Source organism: Canis lupus, chromosome 3, assembly GCF_048164855.1.
Source record: "Canis lupus baileyi chromosome 3, mCanLup2.hap1, whole genome shotgun sequence".
NCBI classification, from domain to species: Eukaryota; Metazoa; Chordata; class Mammalia; order Carnivora; family Canidae; genus Canis; species Canis lupus.
In genome coordinates this window covers 32,588,542-32,606,542 of record NC_132840.1, presented here as the reverse complement: position 1 = coordinate 32,606,542, position 18,001 = coordinate 32,588,542, and the positions used below count along the sequence as shown (strand labels likewise).

General features: G+C 57.8%; 1 protein-coding gene across 6 annotated transcripts in view; it reads left to right on the top strand.

Moving 5' to 3' along the window:
• Positions 1-18,001, top strand: part of TTLL10 (tubulin tyrosine ligase like 10) — a 53,888-nt gene that overhangs the window by 15,174 nt on the left and 20,713 nt on the right. For 4 of the 6 annotated variants that reach the window (XR_012028066.1, XM_072820178.1, XM_072820179.1 and 1 more), the window contains exon 1: positions 11,780-12,142. The exons of 1 other annotated variant lie outside the window; for it this stretch is intronic. Coding sequence is in view for 3 of the 5 variants with exons in the window: in XM_072820178.1 (XP_072676279.1) it covers positions 11,802-12,142 (341 nt within the window). In the remaining 2 variants the exon portion in view is untranslated. Of the gene's footprint in view, positions 1-11,779; positions 12,143-18,001 lie in introns of those variants that run through there. One more of the 6 variants, XM_072820183.1, reaches the window with a different exon arrangement.

Below are 18,001 nucleotides of genomic sequence, written 5' to 3'. Positions count from 1 at the left end.
TCGAGGGCTCATCCATAAGCGAGAAGGGGAACCTTCCAGAAGAGAGGCAGTGTGTCTCCAGGGAAGCCACCAGGAAGGCTGTGGCTGGGAGCGAGGGTCAGGTAGAGCCAGATGGTTGTGAGTGGGGCAGAGGGCCACTTGGGGCTTCGCTGTCTCCTACAGGCCCTGGGGGCCACTGAGGACACCGGGTGGGAGTGGACCTGAGAACCAACTGCAGGCAGGAGTGGCCAGCAGCATTCCCTATCCCCGCCGGGTGCTGTGCTGGGGCTGCCCCATCTCTGTGCCACCTCTGAGGTTCAGGGAGGCCAAGTGGGATTGTGGGGTACAGGCAGTGGACTCTCCAGAACTGTGACCGTGGCTGGAGAAGGCAGGTCAGGGGTGAGAGGAGGCAGGAAGCAGCATCACCACTGCAGCTAAGCTGGGCCTGGAGGGGTGGGGGGCCTGACAGACATCCATGCTCGCCAGCCCGGCTGGCCCAGAACCCTAGTCAGGGTGTCGAGGGTGGGAGGGAGGGGGGATGTGCCCTGCATCCTCCCAGCACTGTCTGGGGGCTGATAGGCAAGTTTCCCACACACTGCGAAGGCCCCCCATCATCCCTTTAGCTCTGGAGCCCCACCCTCTGCCCTGAATCTGAGAATTTTCACTCAAATTAGATGCTAATGCCGGCTGCAGCTGGTGATTTGAAAACCAAATCTGAACCACCACACAAATGCTGCTGCCGTTCTGTGGCCCTCGGGCAGGGTTGGGCGGCAGGAGTCAGAGTGGGGGCTTCCAGGATGCAAAGTCACCCCTGTTGGTAGGGCCATTGGGAGCATCCGACACCTTCCAAGGTTTGCCCACGTGGTCCTGGACTGGGCCTCAGAAGGAGGCCAGAGCCCGGGGCCACCCCTGCCTTCAGGAATGAGGGAGGTTAGTGCCAGGGTCAGCTCCAAGGCCACTTGAAGTAAAGCCAGTGCTGGCCACAAGCTGACCTTGTACGTCTTGCTGTCTTTTTGCCTCCACATGGGGAAAGGTCACAGGACTGGTGCCCAGACACTGCCCAGACATCTGCCCAACAGATGCAAAAAAGCTGCTGCTACTGTGTCTTGAACCCAAAACTTCCCTTTGTCCTCTGACCCCAAAGTGCTGGCCTGGGGCCACTGGCATCCCCCTTCCCAGTTGTGAGTGCCCCGGAAGTACACCTCGACATCCAGGTGGAGCTGGCACTCCAGCATCATTCATTCATTCATTCATTCATTCATTCATTCTGCAAACACCAGTGGTGCCATCTACATATGGCTGTACCTCATCTCCTGGTTGGCCCTGAACGATGTAGTGAGAGCTACATCAGACTGTGCAAATGAGTGCTAGGTGGAGTGTGGACCAGGCTCTGAGTTAGCAGATGATCTGGGCCTCACTGAGGTAACATGTGAGCAAAGAAGCCGAGAGGTGAGGGGGCCGATGAGCCCTCAGGAAGAGGCAAAGGCAGGCTCTGAGTGGGGAGAGCCTGCCAGGGACCAGGGGTCAGTGTGTCTGCACTTGCGGCACGTGGAGCTGAGCCTTTGGCCCTTGAGGTCAGCTGCGGGGCCAGCCAGGGTCACAGCACTGACCCAAGAGAGACAGTGGTGGTTAGAGCAGGCAGCAACACAGGCCAGAAGGATCTCCAGGTCTGGGTGCAGCCAGCTGTCCTGAGGGCTGGGGCTGGAGAGAGTGCAAGGGGACGGCTGGTACTGGAAGGACAGAGGGCCCCCAGTGAACATGGAGTGGGTCCACATGGGTCCATGGGTCCATGGACATGGTGTGGCAGGTGGGTAGTGTCTGGGAGCTGCTAGCACGCAGAGCATTCTGTCTGGGGACCAGAGACAGAGCACAGACAGACTGGGGCCTGGCCAGGTTCAGAGGTCAGAAGTGTCCAGGGTCAGGAGAGGAGGCCAAATGAAAGACCTGCTCCAAGACCACAGAATCAGATGATCAAGGGCAGAAGGTCTCAGCCGTGCCTGAGAACTGAGTGCTGGGCATGGGGAGGAGGCAAAGGGGAGCTGGGCAGCCCCCAGGGCTCAATCTCCACTGAAAGGCACCCAGCTGCTTGTAGAAACACGTGTTAGGGCCACACAAGATGAACAAAGTGTGGAAAGGAGGGGAGCCAGCCTGTTAGCCCCCCACCTGCCAAAACAGACACCAAAAATGGTGACAGATGCGAGTGTGTGAGGTGCGTGGGGAGGACAGGGAACCGCTTTTCCTTTCAAGAGAACCATGAACAAGAAAATTGCCATTCATGACCACTGGTGAGCAAAGCCAGAGCCACTGCTGTGACAGGCAGGGGGTCAGACACCACACAGGGGAACTTTGTGCAGAAGGACAGGCCCGGAACCTGCCTCAGACTCCTGTCAGTTATGACCAGGAGATAGAGCTCTAGGTGATGGCACGGGAGGAGGCGGCAGGGGGCCCTCCCCAGCCCAGGAAGCCGTCCCTGCCAGAGCCTTGGCCTGTTAGAAATGAGAGCTGAGCAGAGAGGGAGGCCAGGGGTCCTCAGGGTAGGGGGCAGGCTGGCTGAGGTCAGGGTATGGCAGGGTTGAGCTGGTCTTCCCCCACCATCACCTCGCCCCAGGCTTCTCCAGCAAGGAGGTTTCAAGGGGTCCTCAGCCGAGGGGCTCTGAGAGAGATGGGGTGCAGACACTCCTCGCCACCCCCTCCAGGGGGTCCACACCAAGGCCCCAGGCCTGTGGTCAGTTCGTGTTGCTGTCCTTCCCCAAGACAAATAGGACCACCCACCAGTTGCTCAGACCACAAGCCAGTCTTTGCTCAGGGCCTCTGGAAGTGCAGGGCACTTAGATGTCTTGGGATCCCCCCGCCCCAACACCTGCCCCCTTCAGGCCCTGAGTCTCCAGAGCTCCCTCTGCAGGTTGGAAGAGAGGCCATGAGAAGGGAGGGCCATGAACAGAGCTGAGCCCCCATGGCCTTAAGGCCCCATTTCCATGGCTGCCTGGCTTCCTCCTGGAAGTTCTGGTTTTAGCAGGTGCTTCACATCTGTGAACCTGCTGAGTCCCCTGAAATGGTGACTGGGGGGTGCATACTCAGTGCTCACAGCTCTGAGGTTCCAGCATCCTTGGAAGAGCTCTTGGTTTGATCCAAATGGTTTGATCTGGGAGTGCCCTTGTCCAGAACCCCACAGCTCAGGATGTGCTCAAGGACGAGGCTGGCAGCACCAGGGTGGGTTCTGCCGATGAGCTCCATCAGAACCTGCTTTCTGACACCCACCTCTGGAGATTCCTGTGCAAGGGAAGTCGGAGGAAGCTGTGTCATCAGCCTGACACCCCTGGTCAGATGCCAAATGGCTGCCTGGCTCCCCAGACCTTTTCCCTCCAGGGCCTGCTCCTGGGGTTCACCTTTCACACAGCTGGCCTTGGCTATCCAAGGTGGGGGTCCATCTCCTGGGCCCCCTCAATCTCTCAGGGGCAAGACCCAGAAGCCCTTCCCTATCTGGCCCTGAGGATTCTTCAAAGAATGTTTAAATAGGGAAGCCTGGGTGGCTCAGCGGTTGAAGGTCTGCCTTTGGTTCAGGGCGTGATACCAGAGTCCTGGGATCGAGTCCTACATCGGGCTCCCTGCATGGAGCCTTCTTCTCCCTCTGCCTGTGTCTGTCTCTCTCTGTGTCTCTCATGAATGAATAAATAAAATCTTAAAAATATATTTATTTTTTATTCTTTTTAAAAAGGTTTTATTTATTCATTCATGAATAAATGAGACTCATGGCAGAGACACAGATACATATATATATATGTATGTTTATTTATTTAATATATGTTTAAATAAACTTTTTAGTTCCAGTATTTTCGAATATATAGAGAAGTTGCAAAAATAGTACCAAGTTCCTGTCAACCCCACCCCCAACTTCCCCATTATTATTCTTCCCTAGTGGGAAGCATCTGCCACAATGAACCAGTGTCAATACATTCCTATTATCTAAAGTCCACGCCTTAGTCAGATCTCCTTAGTTTCTCCAAAATATCCTCTTTCTGTCCCAGGATCCCATTCAGAATCTCACATGACATTTAGTCACCACATGTCCTTAGGTTCCTTTGGGTTGTGACCATCTCTCTTGTTCTTGTTGACCTTGCCTGTCCTGAGGGGTACTGGTCAAGTGCCTTGTGGGACCCGCCTTGATTTGGGTGCTCTGAGAATTCTCTCATGGTTAGACCGTGTGCGGATTTGGGGAGTTCCACAGAGGTGCAGCACTCCCATCATGCCATGCCAGGGTGTCTGCTGTCACTGTGATGTTGACCCTGACCTCCTCAACAAGGTTTTTCCATCAGTGGGGCTTTTTTTATTGTCTTGTATTTCAATTTCAATTACCTTTGAGTCCTGTTGCTCATTGTCATTATCATTGTTGTGTGAAGTGAAAATTAATTCAGATTGACCTGCCTTTTACACCTCCAGCCTCCTACCTGGAATCATTCTCCTTCAGGTGTGTGTCCTTGGTGGTTCTTTTATGGAAGGCTGCTGGTGGCAAATTATCCCAGTTCTTCTCTCTTGGCTTTTGTTTGTTTAGCTGTATTCCCCCTTTGTTCTGAGAAAAGACATTCTGGTTGGGGCTCCACCCTCACCTGTTTCCATCATCACTGTCCAGACATCAACAGTCACGCCCACTGTTGATGTCTTGTTTTTCTCTGGTTGCTCTTAATGTTTTGTCCTTGGTTTTCTGGGGGGGTTCACTTCAATGACAAGGTGTGGGTTTCTGTTTATTTAACCTATTGGAGATTCACTGGGCTTCCTGAATCCATATTTTGATGGCCTTGAACAGCTTCAGAAAGTTTTCAGACAGTATCCTTTCAAGTATTAATGTCTTTCATTCTCTCCTCTTCCAATTCTGTATGTTTTATATATACCTATACATCTTTCCCTTCCTTCTGTATTTTTTGCATCTTTTTTTCCATTTCTTGCCTGCATTCTGGATAATTTCTTCTTACCTGCATTCCAATTGTTTTCAGCTACTTTTTTTTTTTTTTTTTTTTTTAAGATTTTATTCATTTTGGAAGCAGCTGGGTAGCTCACTGAGTTAAGTGGCTGACTCCTGATTTTGGCTCAGGTCATGATCTCAGGGTCCTGACATTGAACCTTGCCTCAGGCTCTGTGCTCAGCAGGGAGTCTGCTTAAGGATTCACTCTCTCTCTCTTTCTCCCCCTCTGCCCCCCCCCCACTGCTTTTGCTCTCTCTCTCTCAAATAAATAAACCTTTTTTTAAAAAAGATTTTAGGGATCCCTGGGTGACGCAGCAGTTTGGCACCTGCCTTTGGCCGAGGGCGCGACCTGGAGACCCAGGATCGAATCCCACATCGGGCTCCCGGTGCATGGAGCCTGCTTCTCCCTTTGCCTGTGTCTCTGCCCCTCTCTCTCTCTCTGTATGACTATCATAAATAAATTAAAAAATTAAAAAAAATTAAAAATTAAAAAAAATTAAAAAGATTTTATTTTTAAAAGATTTTTATTTATTTATTCACAAGAGACACAGAGAGAGAGATAGAGGCAGAGACACAGGCAGAGACACAGGCAGAGGGAGAAGCAGGCTCCACGCAGGGAGCCCAACGTGGGACTAGATCCCCGGTCTCCAGGATCACACCCTGGGCTGAAGGCGGCGCTAAACCGCTGAGCCACCCAGGTTGCCCTAAAAAAAAGATTTTTAAAAAGATTTTATTTTTAAGTAGCTTCTATGCTGAATGTGGGGCTCGAACTCAGAACCCCAAGATCGAGAGCCACATGCTCCACTGACTGAGCCAGCCAACCACCCTCTTTTCAGCTACTTTTAACCTGATGTTAAGTCTATCCATTGAATTTTAAATTGTGTTTATGAAGTGTTTTCATTTCTAAATGTTCATTTGTTTTTTTAATCTACTATAAATTTTATAAGTTCCAGCTGCCTGAAGATACTAAACTTGTCTTCTTTTTTCTTTTTCAACATAGTAAATTTTTTTTTTTTTGGTCTGCATCTAATAATTCCAAAATCTGAGATTCTTGCAAATCTTTTGATCTCTGTTGTTTCTGCTGATTCTTGCTCATGGTGCCTTATAGTCTTGCACGCCTGGTTATCTTTGTGTGCCAGTCATTATACTTGAAAACTTATTTGCAGGAATGATTTGATGCCTCGGGTAAAGGTGCCTTCCTGGTTCGTTTTTCTTCTGCTAGGCACCGGGGCCCTGCCCGCTCAGGGATTACCTTGACTTGAGGAAGATCCCAGCACTTGGACTGGGTTGTACTTATACCTCCTCTTCACTGGAGACCTTGGGAGTGGAGAGCTCCCTGCTCTCTGTGGGGAGAGTGTTCTGTTAGACCCACATGCTCACTTAGTGGGGACCCTGAGCTTTCATTTCTATCCCCCAGCTCCTCAAGACCATCAGAACAAAAACTCACATCTGATCCCACAGGACAGTGGCCTTTGTGCACATTTACCTCTCAAGGTGACAATTTTCCTTTTGTTGCAGCCTGAAATGCCCTTACCAATTCCATGGCTCACCAAAGCTTTAATAAGACAGCTCAGCATTTTGGTTATTTTCAGTGAGTGGCTTGGCCTCAGAGCCTCCTCCTTCCACTGTTGCCAAGAAGCAGCTTGGTGCTGGCCACATTCTCCTTCCTGGGGCTCTCTCTCCCTTGCTTTCAGGGCTCCTCACTCTCCTTCTTGCTCCTCTGTCTCCACTATGAGTCTGCCAATCACTTCCCAACCAGGAATCCCGGGACTCCTCCCGGCACAGTGGACTCTGACTGTGGCCTCCATTCCAACCAGTATATCTCCTGCCCAGGTTCTCAGCTGACTTCCTACAGCCAGCATGGACTCTCCACTTGAGAAATTCCCACTCAAATTCCACCTGCCCAATCAGAAACAGCAGGGCATCTGGGCTGAAACCACTGGACCCTGGGGAAGAATGTTCTGATTCCCCTCCAGCCTCCAGATGTTGTGATGCCAAGGGCTCTGTGCTCAGGCTCCTGGTCTCCACCTGCACCCACTCCCCTCTCATGGTGGCCTAGTGGAGCAGAGGCTCTGAAAACACACAGTGACCAGCTGCTGACAGGCTGAGCCCAGGAGGTCTGAGGGCTGACATGGATTTGACATCCCAGAAGCCTCTGGGGACCTCAGTGATAGTGGCTGTAGACGATTGGATGGGTGAGCACTCAAGAAGTAAATGGACAGTTGGGACCAGGAGAAGTAAATGGACAGTACAGGGACAGTTGTACGTGGCAAAAGTACAGTGGACACAGGTTTTCAGCCTTCTGATGTTATCTGGATGGCAGGACCAGGTGTGGCTTTCAGGAAGAGGGACACAGGGACAACACAGGTGCTACAGGGTCTCAGGCAAAAAGCGTCAAGATCAGGACTGAGTCGGATTGCAGGAGAACGCATCAGAGTTGGGGGGCCTGTGGGTGTCACCGCCAGGCCCTGAGATGGTGGTCCAGAGCAGGATTATGGGGGAGGGGTGGCCAGGATTTATCCAGGAGATTTGGAGAGGGGTCCCCAGTGTGGAGTTAACCTTCACCCCATCTGTGGGCATGTCGGAGGTCTTCTGAGGTGACCAGTCCTCCAGCTTAGCCACACAGGGCTGGAGAGGCAGCCCTGGTCCTCTGAGCTTGGAGTAGTGAGCGGGTCCCTGGGCCTCGTACCAGGTGAGAAGAGCCAGGGCTTGAAGGCATGGAAATAGATAAGAAGGTGGGTGAAGAAGGGCCCCCTCGGCGCAGTGTCTAGTTATGGCAGTGCCACATGCATGCCAGGCTGTGCTTCCCTGTCCGCAGGGCAGGAGGGAGCACCTGGGTCAGGGGCTGGAAGCCAAGCTGCTGGGCAAGGCTGGAGGCATGGCTGCTACAGCCCCATCCTCACCAAATACACGGGCCCCTGCAACCTTCTGCGGAGGTGGAAAGGGACAACTGCTCCTCAGACAGCTCAGGGTGTGAGGGGGCGGTGAGGAAGCTGGGAAACACCAACGTGGGAGACCCTGAGGAGGCAGTGCTGGGGCCCCGTGGGAGAGCTCTTGTCCTGGGCACAATGTCCAAATCCAACCCCAAACACTAGCGTCCAGCTCTGCTGGGCCTGTGACTTGAACTTCTTCCCAGTTTCTCAATGTGTTCTAGGGCATTACTGAGGGGAGCCCCTTCCCCATCCATACCCCACCCCACCCCCCGCCCAAGGTGAGTGACTGCGTCTGCACCCTCCTCTCCCATGAGGGGCATTGACCCCAGAGACAGCTGCCCAAGTGGAGCATATGTGGGCTGGTAGCTGGCCCCAGAGTCTACACCTGCCCCAGGGGTTGGCTCTGCTGTAGCCAGAAGGTGAGTCAGATGGAGAAGCCTGAAGCTGCAGGAAGCCACTCAGCATGTGTAGAGGAGAAGCCTGGCCCAACCAGAACTGGAGGGACCTGCGCAGGCATCTTTGAGCTTGGGTCCCCTCAGAACCCAGAGCTGGCTAAGTCCTAGCAGAGTCCCCCGCCCCCTGCGTCCAAGGCTCTAGAGGTTCCATGGCTCTCCCTCCCTGTACCCAGTACAGCCCAAGGGGTGGGGCAATCCCCTGGTACTGAGGTAGGACCCCCATCAGCCCAGTTTCCAGGCCATGGCTGAGCCTCAGGGGTGCAGAGACCCTGAGGGCAGCTGCGACTGGCTGCCATGCAGGAAGTAGCCAGGAGCCCCAACACAATAGTCCTTTGTCCCACCTGCCCCACCCAGGCAGGCCTTGGCACCAGCCAGGACTGGTGGCTGGAGGCTGGGCCCCCTCAGGCCAACTCTGCCACCAGCCTGTGCCCCCCAGCGTGAGGGTGGCCTTTGTCACCCTCCCAGGTCAGACCTTCCTTTCCTTGTCCCTGTCTCTCCTGTCCCACCCTGTCTGTGGTGCCATGGCAACATCCACACCCAGCAGGTGGGCTGGGCCAGAGCCTTCATGTGGCGGTTTCTCCAGTGATCCTGGCACCCGGTGCAGCTGCCACCTTCTAGGTCAGAACGGCACAGGCCTGATGTGCTGTGGGGGCTGGGCCCAGGCTGATCACTCTGGGCTCTGACACCACAGCTCTTCCCTTGCAAGAGGCCAGAGGCTCCAAGCCTTACCCCACTGCCCCTTTGTCCACATACATCCTTGAGGAATGGGGTGTCCTGCCCCCAGAGAGACCTGTGTGGGCAAGGGTCCCAAGCCTGCCCTCACAGCACCTCTGCACAGGGCAAGTGCTGGGATCTTGCAGCTGCCAAGAACTGGTGGTGGCCCACAGCTGCGTGGTTAGGACCAAAAGCCTCAAGCTCAGGGTCTGGAAGATGTTCATGGGCAGAGCTCAGCAGCACCTGGGGGCCATGGGACCCAGCCCTGCTGGCAGGATCTGCCCATGACAACTCCAAGAGCACAGGGAACGTCCCAACTGACCATGTGTCTGAAGCCGAGGGACAGGATGCTAGGGAATCCTGCATGTGCTGCCCTCCTGGGACCCCTTGCCAGCACCAGATGGCAGATCAATCATTTCCATAGTCTGACTTTGGATCATTTTTACTCTCTCTGGGACTCAAGTAGGACAGTGCAAGGAAAAGAGTGAGCAGTCAGTGCAGGGTCAGAGAGCAGGTGCTCAGCCAGACCAGAAACTTTCTCTTCAAAGCCATGAGCCCCTGGAGTCAGTCAACGAAGTTTCCATTAGCTGGGGGCCACCTGGCCGAGCCGCAGAGCACCTTGGTGCCCCCCTGGAGCTCTGGTTAGAGAGCACAGCTGCTGCTGTGCCTTTCCACCCAGGGTGGAGTGCTCTTCAGCCACCCAGCTGACCAAGTTTGTGTCGCCCTTGCCCACTGTGCAGGAGTAGCGCGTGCCGAGGTCTCTCGCATGCTGAGCGCCAGTCACAGCACCATCTGGCTCCTCGTTCAACCTCCTGTAGAAAACAGTGTGCTCTCTTAACTCTGCGTCAGAGCTCACTGTGATCCGGGTGTTTCTGTGCATGTGAGCATTAGAGTCAATGGAAAGTACGATGTCCTCCTCGGCCAGCTGACCACAGGATCAGAGTAGTCACAGCAGGCCAGGCTCCACTGAGTGGCCAAAAAGCAAAAGGCATCCACCCCGCGGGCCTGCGACCTGGCAAAATTTCACTTCTCCCTCACCCGGGTGCCCCTTTCCTGACAGGCGACTGTCCCTGTCCTCCCCAGTGGCCCCAGATGTCACAACTGAGTGGGGAGCCACCCTGTCCTCACCACATCCTGGCTCTGGGGGCTCAGTGAACACTGGCTGTGGCCTCCTGCAGCCACCCCTCATCCTCCTGGGAGCTTCTGAATGCCCACGAGCCCCAACCCGACATTTCTGGGCAGAGCCAGGTGGTTCTGATGCAGGGCAGCACCAAGCAGCTCTGTGACTGAGAGGATGGGGCAGCGTGCAGACGTCAGGCTGTGGGCCTGAGACAGGGGTCAGCGGCGAGCAGCCCTTCCTCCCACTCCCATCCAACGGCAAATGCCTTTGAGTTTTGTTAGTGAGCAATGCCTTAGTCTCCCCAAAACACAGGTGCCAGGCCAGGTGCATCCTTCCCCCACACACACCTCCTGAGTGAGTGGTCCTGACAGCCCTGAGGAGGGGCATGCCTAGTGGGTCACCCTCATCAACACTGCCCTGGGCTGGAGGTGGGAAGGTCGGAGTGTCAGAGATCACTGAAGCTCCAAGGCTGGGACCAGGGGAACTAGACCAACTCCCACTGCCCCCTGTGGAGGCAAGGCAGGTGCTCCCACCCCCAGCACTGCCTTTGGGGCAGAAGGCCAGGTTTCTGGGGTAGAGAGTGGATTCAGAGGGTCTTCCACCAGGACCCCAGTGATTAGGCCCATGAGGACTCCTGGACAGGGGGTGGGGAACACCCAGCCATCGTCTGGGACCTCTCTTGCAGTAGGGATGGGACAGCACTCCCTGAAGTGGTACCGCCCTCAGGGGGGGCCTCTGAGGCAGCCACCAGCTCTTCTGGCCACCTCCACCCTGGAGGACAGCCTTTGGTGTAAGACCAGGCCCTGGATGGAAAGGTGAGGCTGAACCAAGCTGGGCTCCTGGGGTAGAACAAGCCTCAGCGTTGGCAGCCCGGGGGACAGGCCCTTTGTCACCAGGAGTTTACAGCAGAGCTGCAGGGTCGTTATGGAAAACAGCTGGGCCCTCAGGGATCTCTGCTGGTGGGGCCAATTACCCGTGAAGCTGTGTTTCATCACGGGACCTTCCGCCGGGAGTGTCCCCGCATTACCCCCCCAAACTGGACGGGGCCCTCAGACCGGCCCCTGCCCGGCAGAAGGGGCCTTCCGGCAGCCTGGCATCCCCAACATGTGGGTCTATGTGACACGTGTCTGCCCCGTTCTGCAGCCTCCTGCCCTAGGGCGTGGCTGGAGGCATACAGGGGAGGCAGACCCCCCCTTTGCTGCCACAGCCTGGGGCTGGGGCCAAGAGCCAGAGGGGCAGGTCCAGGCCTGGCCTTCTATCAATGGGAGCCTCAGTCCCGGGGTGCAGGGGGCCATTGCGGGGCCAGGCCTGGGGCCCAGCAGAGGGTGCAGGCTGTGACCTCAGTGGCCCCCTCCTCATGGGCAAGGCGGTGCCCAGGGGCCAGGACGGTAGCTTGCACACTCCATGCATGGCAGCTCCTACAGAAGCCTTCCTCCCTGGTTTTTGTTCAAGCTGGGCCCCGGCAGCAGCGGGCGGGCGAGGCGGGCGAGCTGGGCGAGGCGGGGGCAGGAATGTGTGCGGGGCCTGCCGCCCGCCCTGCCGCTGCGTCACGTCGCTGCCTCCCTCCTGGCCTATGGGAGCCCAGGGGACACACCTGTCGGCGGCCAGGAGCAGAGATTGGTCGGCAGTGAGCAGGCACCTGCATGGGGCGGGGTGAGGCCCTACATGTAAGGCGAGCCTGGGGCCACCGTCTCTTCCCTGCCCTGCCCTTCACAGCTGCAGAAGGACCCGCCACAGCCTCCATTGTTCCCCGTCGCTCTCCAAACTTCCCTGAAAGACCAGGCCAGCTGTCCACCTGCACACGTGTAAACCTAAGAGTTCCCTTTGTGAGGAGCCTGAGCTGCGGGAGGCAGGAAGCTGGTCTTTTCCAGGAGGCCGGCAGTCCTCGCCCGCCTCCAAGCCGCTCCGAGTTTGGATCTTGGTTGGGGGCAGGTTGGGCAGAAGCCAAACCTGGGCACCCAGGCGGTTCACCACGGGCTGACAGGTATTCGGGGTGACTGGTGCCAAAGCTTCTCTGATGTCTGTTCTGAGGCCTGGGGGGTCCTGGATGCAGGGACAGTGCGGAACGTGCAGGCCAGGCTGCAGGCCAGGCTGCCGGCCGGGGTCGGGGAGCGGCCTCCCACCGTCCTTCAGGTGCAAGACCTGTTGGGGCAGGCAAGCCGGGAGGCGGCGGCCAGCAGCCTGAGGAGGCTGCTGTGTGGGGAGAGTCCTTCGAGTGGCTGGCTGACCCAGGGCAGACAGAGTGACGGTGGCCAACGGGCTCAGACGCGGGCCAGGGTGATCCTTCCCCTCCAAGGAGGTGCCCCTCTGGCTGAGCATGAGGGCTGTGGGCTGCAGAGCTGTCTCAGGCTGGCCGGGGCCGCTGAGGTCGGCGGGCGGAAGCAGCCAGGCAGTGGGTGTCCTCTAGCCACCCTGAAGGCAGCTCATGGTCACTGGCTGCCAGGGTTCCCGCCTTCCGCCTGGTGACGGGACCTTCTGGAAAGCTCCCCTGCTGGCCGCCGATGTGCCAGCTCCCAAGGCCCCTTGTTTCCTCGGCTGGCGCAGGGTGCGGGGAAGGGCCTGGTGGGGGGGCTCCGGGGTGGGATTCCGCAGTTTGCTCTCGGAGGGAAGGGCTTGGCTCTGGCGAGCAGGGCTCGGGATCAGAGCCGGTCTGACCTGGATTCAGGCCTTTCACGCCTGCGTCTGAGGCGCCAACAAAGCCGGAACCACCTCGGAGAAGGTGCGGGCCAGCCCCTCACCCAACACCCCTGCTGGGGCAGGTCCTCGGCTGTGTCTGTGGTCACGGCCCACAGACCCGAGCCGGAGCAGAGTGCGGCCCCGCCACCTCAGCGGTGTGTGCCCGGCTTTGAACTTGCCGCGTGGCTGCCCCAGAGCGGCTCCCACAGATCCGAGTCACTGGCTTTTCTAGAGGTGATAACATTGCTGCGAGGAGATGCTAACTGTCTGGGGCATAATGCAGAGCTCATGGTTCGTTTAGGGCACAGAAATACCATGTTTTCATTAATCCAGTGGGAGCATTCTAGGCCTTTTTTAGGCTGTCTGAAAATTTAGGTCTGTTTTGTTTTGTTTTTTTCTAGTAACCCAGATGAAATGCTTACAAGTCAGAGCAATTGGCAGGGTGTCGAATTGGCCAAAATAAGTGCAAAGCATTTCCTTTATGAAAGTGCAAAACAGCTGTAAGATAGGGACACCGTCCACTGTTACTTTTCCGACATTTTGGTCATTTGCAAATGCCTTCTCTGCAAAACCAGCGCGTAAGACCGTCTCTGGCGAGTCTGAGAGGAAGTGAATGGCCTAAAGGGGTCCCCCACCCCGAGGAGCCTCTGTGCCCCCGGCTGGCCGACGGTGGGCGCGCCCCGGGAGGGCTGCGAGCCGGTGCCCGCCGTGCCCTCCCTCCGTGTGCGGGAAATGGCGGCCGTGCAGGAAGCGCCCGGGTGTAGTCGGGCCAGCGCTCGCCGCCCCTCACCCCCAGCGGCCTCCGGGCCTGCGGGCTGATCTGCGCAGCACACAGGGGTTGGGTTTCAGGGCTTTGTTCTGTGTGCGGCCCTCAACGTTGATTAAGGCCCGTCAGGCAGGTTACCCCGCAAGTTAGGTTTTCACGCCAGGATCGCCAGGATCGCGTTCCCCACCCAGCTCTGTGCCCGTGTAGGTGGGACGGCCAAGGGCCGGTGGGAGAGGAGCCTGGAGGGTGCTGCTCTGGGCTTCTTGATTCATTCCTTGATTTTTCCGAGCTGAGCCTGCTTGGGATGGTGATGATTAACCAGACCCCACATCCGGGACCGACATAAGGCTGGCTTCCCCCTGCGACATCTGGCAGAGAAAGCTCCATTTAGGCAGTCTGAGACGGGGAGGGTTATTTTCACTTTTTGCGTATCACCCCATAAAACTTGCCACTCCTGTCTGCCCCAGACGTGGGACGCTTGGGCTCTTGACCTCGCACTCAGCCGCAATCAGAGGCCAAGGCCAGGTTCTGGGTTCAGGAAGAGAGTGGGATTCTATCCTGGAACTTAGGAGGGAGCACTCTGCCGCCCACCTCCCCCCGACCTGCCCCGGCTCTGTCCCCGTGTCTGTCCGCGTGTCCGTCCACGCACCTCTTCACCTCCCAGGTGAGAAGGTAGGGCTGATGGTGGGCAGCAAACAGCTGGGGAGGCCTATTCACCAGGCTCTCAGCCAGGCCATCTCTGGGCCTGTGGGGACTCCAGGGTCTCTGGCGCTCCCAAAGTTGGGCCGGCCCGGAGTGGCCAAGGACACTAGGGACTCCAGGCCCTGGCTCCAGAGGCCACCCAGCGGGAGGCCAGTCTGTGCACTGTGGGCTGGCTATGAGGGAGGGACCCTGGATACCCAACCCCCACTGCCTCCCCCTGTAGCCTGGCAGCCGAGAGTGGAGCTGAAATTTAACTCACCTCTGAAAGCAAAGTTGAGATGGTTTCACTTAGCTCAGAGAAAGGTGAAATTGCCTACCTCCAGCACACTGATTTTACAGGGTCCATGAGAGAGACCTTGAAAGGTGACGTATGGAGCCAGGACGGGTGGGAGGTGGTGACAGGGGCACAGGGCAGGAGCCTGACAGTGAGGTCCATCCCCTGAGCCTGGACATACTCACCTGGAGGCCTCCTTCCCAGGTGGAGGGCAGGCATCTCACCTGTCCCCCCAAAACGGCCTACATTAGGGTCGGGTCCCCTCAGAAATGTTGGCCATTCCCAAGGACAAAGCCAGAGAACTCGGCCTTGGCCAGGCAAGTGGACACAGTCTTTGTTGTGGTCAGCTGGACAGCCTGGGGGGAATGGGCATGGGCCTACACCCCCTCCCTACAGCCTCTGTGGGTGGAAGGTGCTGGAAAACTTGAGCTGCTCTGGCCCTCTCTCCGGGTCCAGGTGTCACGTGTGGCAGGCAGAGAAGAGGCAGAGGGAGGAAGAGCCTCCTCTGTTTTTCCAGGGCAGGGGCCCCAGGTGTGGGCATGGAGCTGCCCGCCTCCTTGACCCCACTCTGAACTCCAAGGACTGGCCTGGCCTGTGCAGGCATTGTTCGGGGGCCGGGGGCTGCAGTTGTCATCCTGTGTTCTGTGCTCGGGAGCAGGAGTGACTGCACTCTTACACCCTCCTCCAGGCCCACTGCCAGCTCACCCTCAGACCGCACAGCCAACAGCGGCCAGAACCACAGGGCCTCGGAGCAGTGGGGCGGGCACACAGAGCCATCTGTGACCTGGCTGGTGAGCAGGGTGCAGGATCTGGCTCTGAGGAGCTCCTGCCCTGCATGGGGGATGGGTCCTGAGGGGGCCCCTGGTACCCTCCTGCCTCGGGAGCCGTGGCCTGCTCCATCCTTGTCCCAACACCCTTCCACGCCCTTGACAAGGGCAGGAGGGGGCTGGGCTGGCGGCAGCCGTTAGGGTGGCGTCCAGGAGACAGAGGCTCATTGTCCGGCCTCAGCAGTCCTCCTGGTCTTAGACACACTCACATTCACATTCACCTGGACCCTGAGGGGGCCGGGCCTGATGTCCAGGCCTTTCCCTGGGACCACCCTCCTGTGGCCAGGACATCTGGCTCTCCTTGGTATTCACCCTACACTGAGAGCTGATGGCCCCGCTGAGCCCGGCAGGGCTGGCTGGGCAGGAGGTCACCTTGGGGTCCTGGCCTTTGAGGGTTTCCTGGCACTGCAGTCCAGCCTTCCCATGCTTGGTCCTTAGAGCTGTGGTCTGCCTGGCACTGGGGCCTCTCCTGAGACCCCATCCCTCTCAGATTCCTCCCCACCTCTGTGCCCCAAGAGGACTTGGTTCTAGGTCAGGCTGCTGATCACCTCCCATTGAGTCCCCAGCTGGGCGGCCCCCAGACCCAATAGGGGGCGGCCATCGCCATCTTACTGGGCAGCATTGGATGGTGTCAGGTCTCTAATACTGCCTGGTAATGATGACGGCGGGGCCCTGCACGCAACGACGGGGCCGCCCTCCCCCACTCAGCCCCCACGCCCCTCCCTCTCCCCACGCAAGCTCTCTGCAGGCCACAGCTCCCCAGCAGATACCCACAGAGTCAGCCCACCCACTCAAAGTTCCCACATCCCATCCTGCCAGGTGGGGCTATGGGGCAGAAACATGACCCCTCCCCCAGGCCCAGATGTATCCCAGCACTCCTTCTTGGCCCCCCAGAAGGAAAGCTGTCCTGCAGCTGCACTGAGCAACCCCCAACCCAGGCTGATCCTGGATTAGGACGCTCAGGTATCTGGGCTCTGCCCACAGTCCCCAAGCAGGTGCTGCCACCACACCTGGCAGGTGTGGACTGAGCAGGCGACAACAAAGCGTCTGGAGGGCAAAGGCAGCCTGGGCCCCGGGGTGGCCCCGGGGTGGGAGGGCCACCTTGCAGACTGGCAGCAGCTCTAGCCCCAGGTCTCCTTGCTCTGCAGGGAGGCCTCCCCACACAGGGATCACAGGGATCCTCACCCACTTCCATCTGAACCCTGCCTACCCAGGGGTGGACCCCAGAAGTCTGTCCCTGTCCTCGGGCCGAGGCGCACCTGGGCCTCTGTGGGCATCTTACCGGACAGTGCTGGATTTCTTGGCTTGACTCTAACACTGTCTGGTAACGATGTTCAAAGGTGACCCACTGCCTGCCCACCAGGAAGCAGCCCGAGGACACCCCGTCCTGAGCTCTTGGCCTCCACAGATGGGCCAAGGCCCAGGGCTGGCTCAGGGATGGGTCGACAGGCCTGTCTCAGCACCACAGCCCAACCCACCTGCAAGCGGGCACCCCTTTGCTGTCCCACTGAGCCCAGGCCGGGGGCCCCGATTCTCCCTCTGAGCAGAGTTCTCAGAGTGCTCTGATACCTGGGAGAGACCAGGAGGATTAGGACTCCAGGGCTGGAGAGGACCACCAGTCCTGTCCAAGACACCAATATCGTCCTGGGGGCCTGGCCCACACCCCACCCTGCCTGCCTTGCCCAGTGCGCATGCTATGGCTAGGCTGAGGGCTTTCAGCACAAACAGATGTTGGGACGGGGTCAGCAGCCACAGAAATGTATTTTCTGGCTGGTATGGAGCTGGCAGCAGGCAGCATGCCCTTCTTCCCTTCTCAGCCCCTCCTGCCCACCGTGCAGGGTCAGACGTCCCATTGTGGGTCCTGGGGCACCCTGGCCGGCCCTCTGGGAGCTAGCCCGGCCCTTAGAAGCCCCAGCCAAGCAGGGCCAGCCATGGGCAGTGACCTCTCTCACATCAGGACTGTTACCCTACAAAGGGGAACTCACTCCCTTGGTCAGCCAGAGATGCAGGAAGGACAAAGGTGTGGCAGGTGCCCCGGCCCAAACCCACAGGCGGAATGTAGTAGACACGCTGTGCTGTTTCCCAACGAGGACAGAGTCTCCCTCTCCCCCCACCAGCCCCCACGGTGTTGCAGTTGAGAATGAGAACATTGTCCAAAATCAGTGAGGCCGGGATGGCCTTTGTTTTATCTTTTTGATCTGAAGCCAGGACGCTGGTCTCCAGGCCTGCCCAGCTGACTTGCACAGGGGCGGCCCTTCTGGGCCCAGGGAACCCCACCCTGCACTGGGTCCCAGCTGGCCTCTTGGGAGGGAGGAGGGGTCTGTCCCTGGCCTCATTGTTACTCATTAACCAGCCAAGAACCATTCAGGAACCTGGTGAGGGTGCCACAGTGAGCATACTCAGAGTCAAGTGCAGGGAAATCAGATTGCCCGCTCCCCAGCTACACCCACAGACACACGCACCTAGAGGCTGCTGGGGCTGCTGGGGCTTGGATCTGTGGGAAAGGCCTCTTCAGGGCAGCCCCGGGCAACACAGGTCCTGGGAGGCTCCAGCCAGACACCAGGGGATAGTGGCTCCTGGGGACCGCTCTGCAACTCA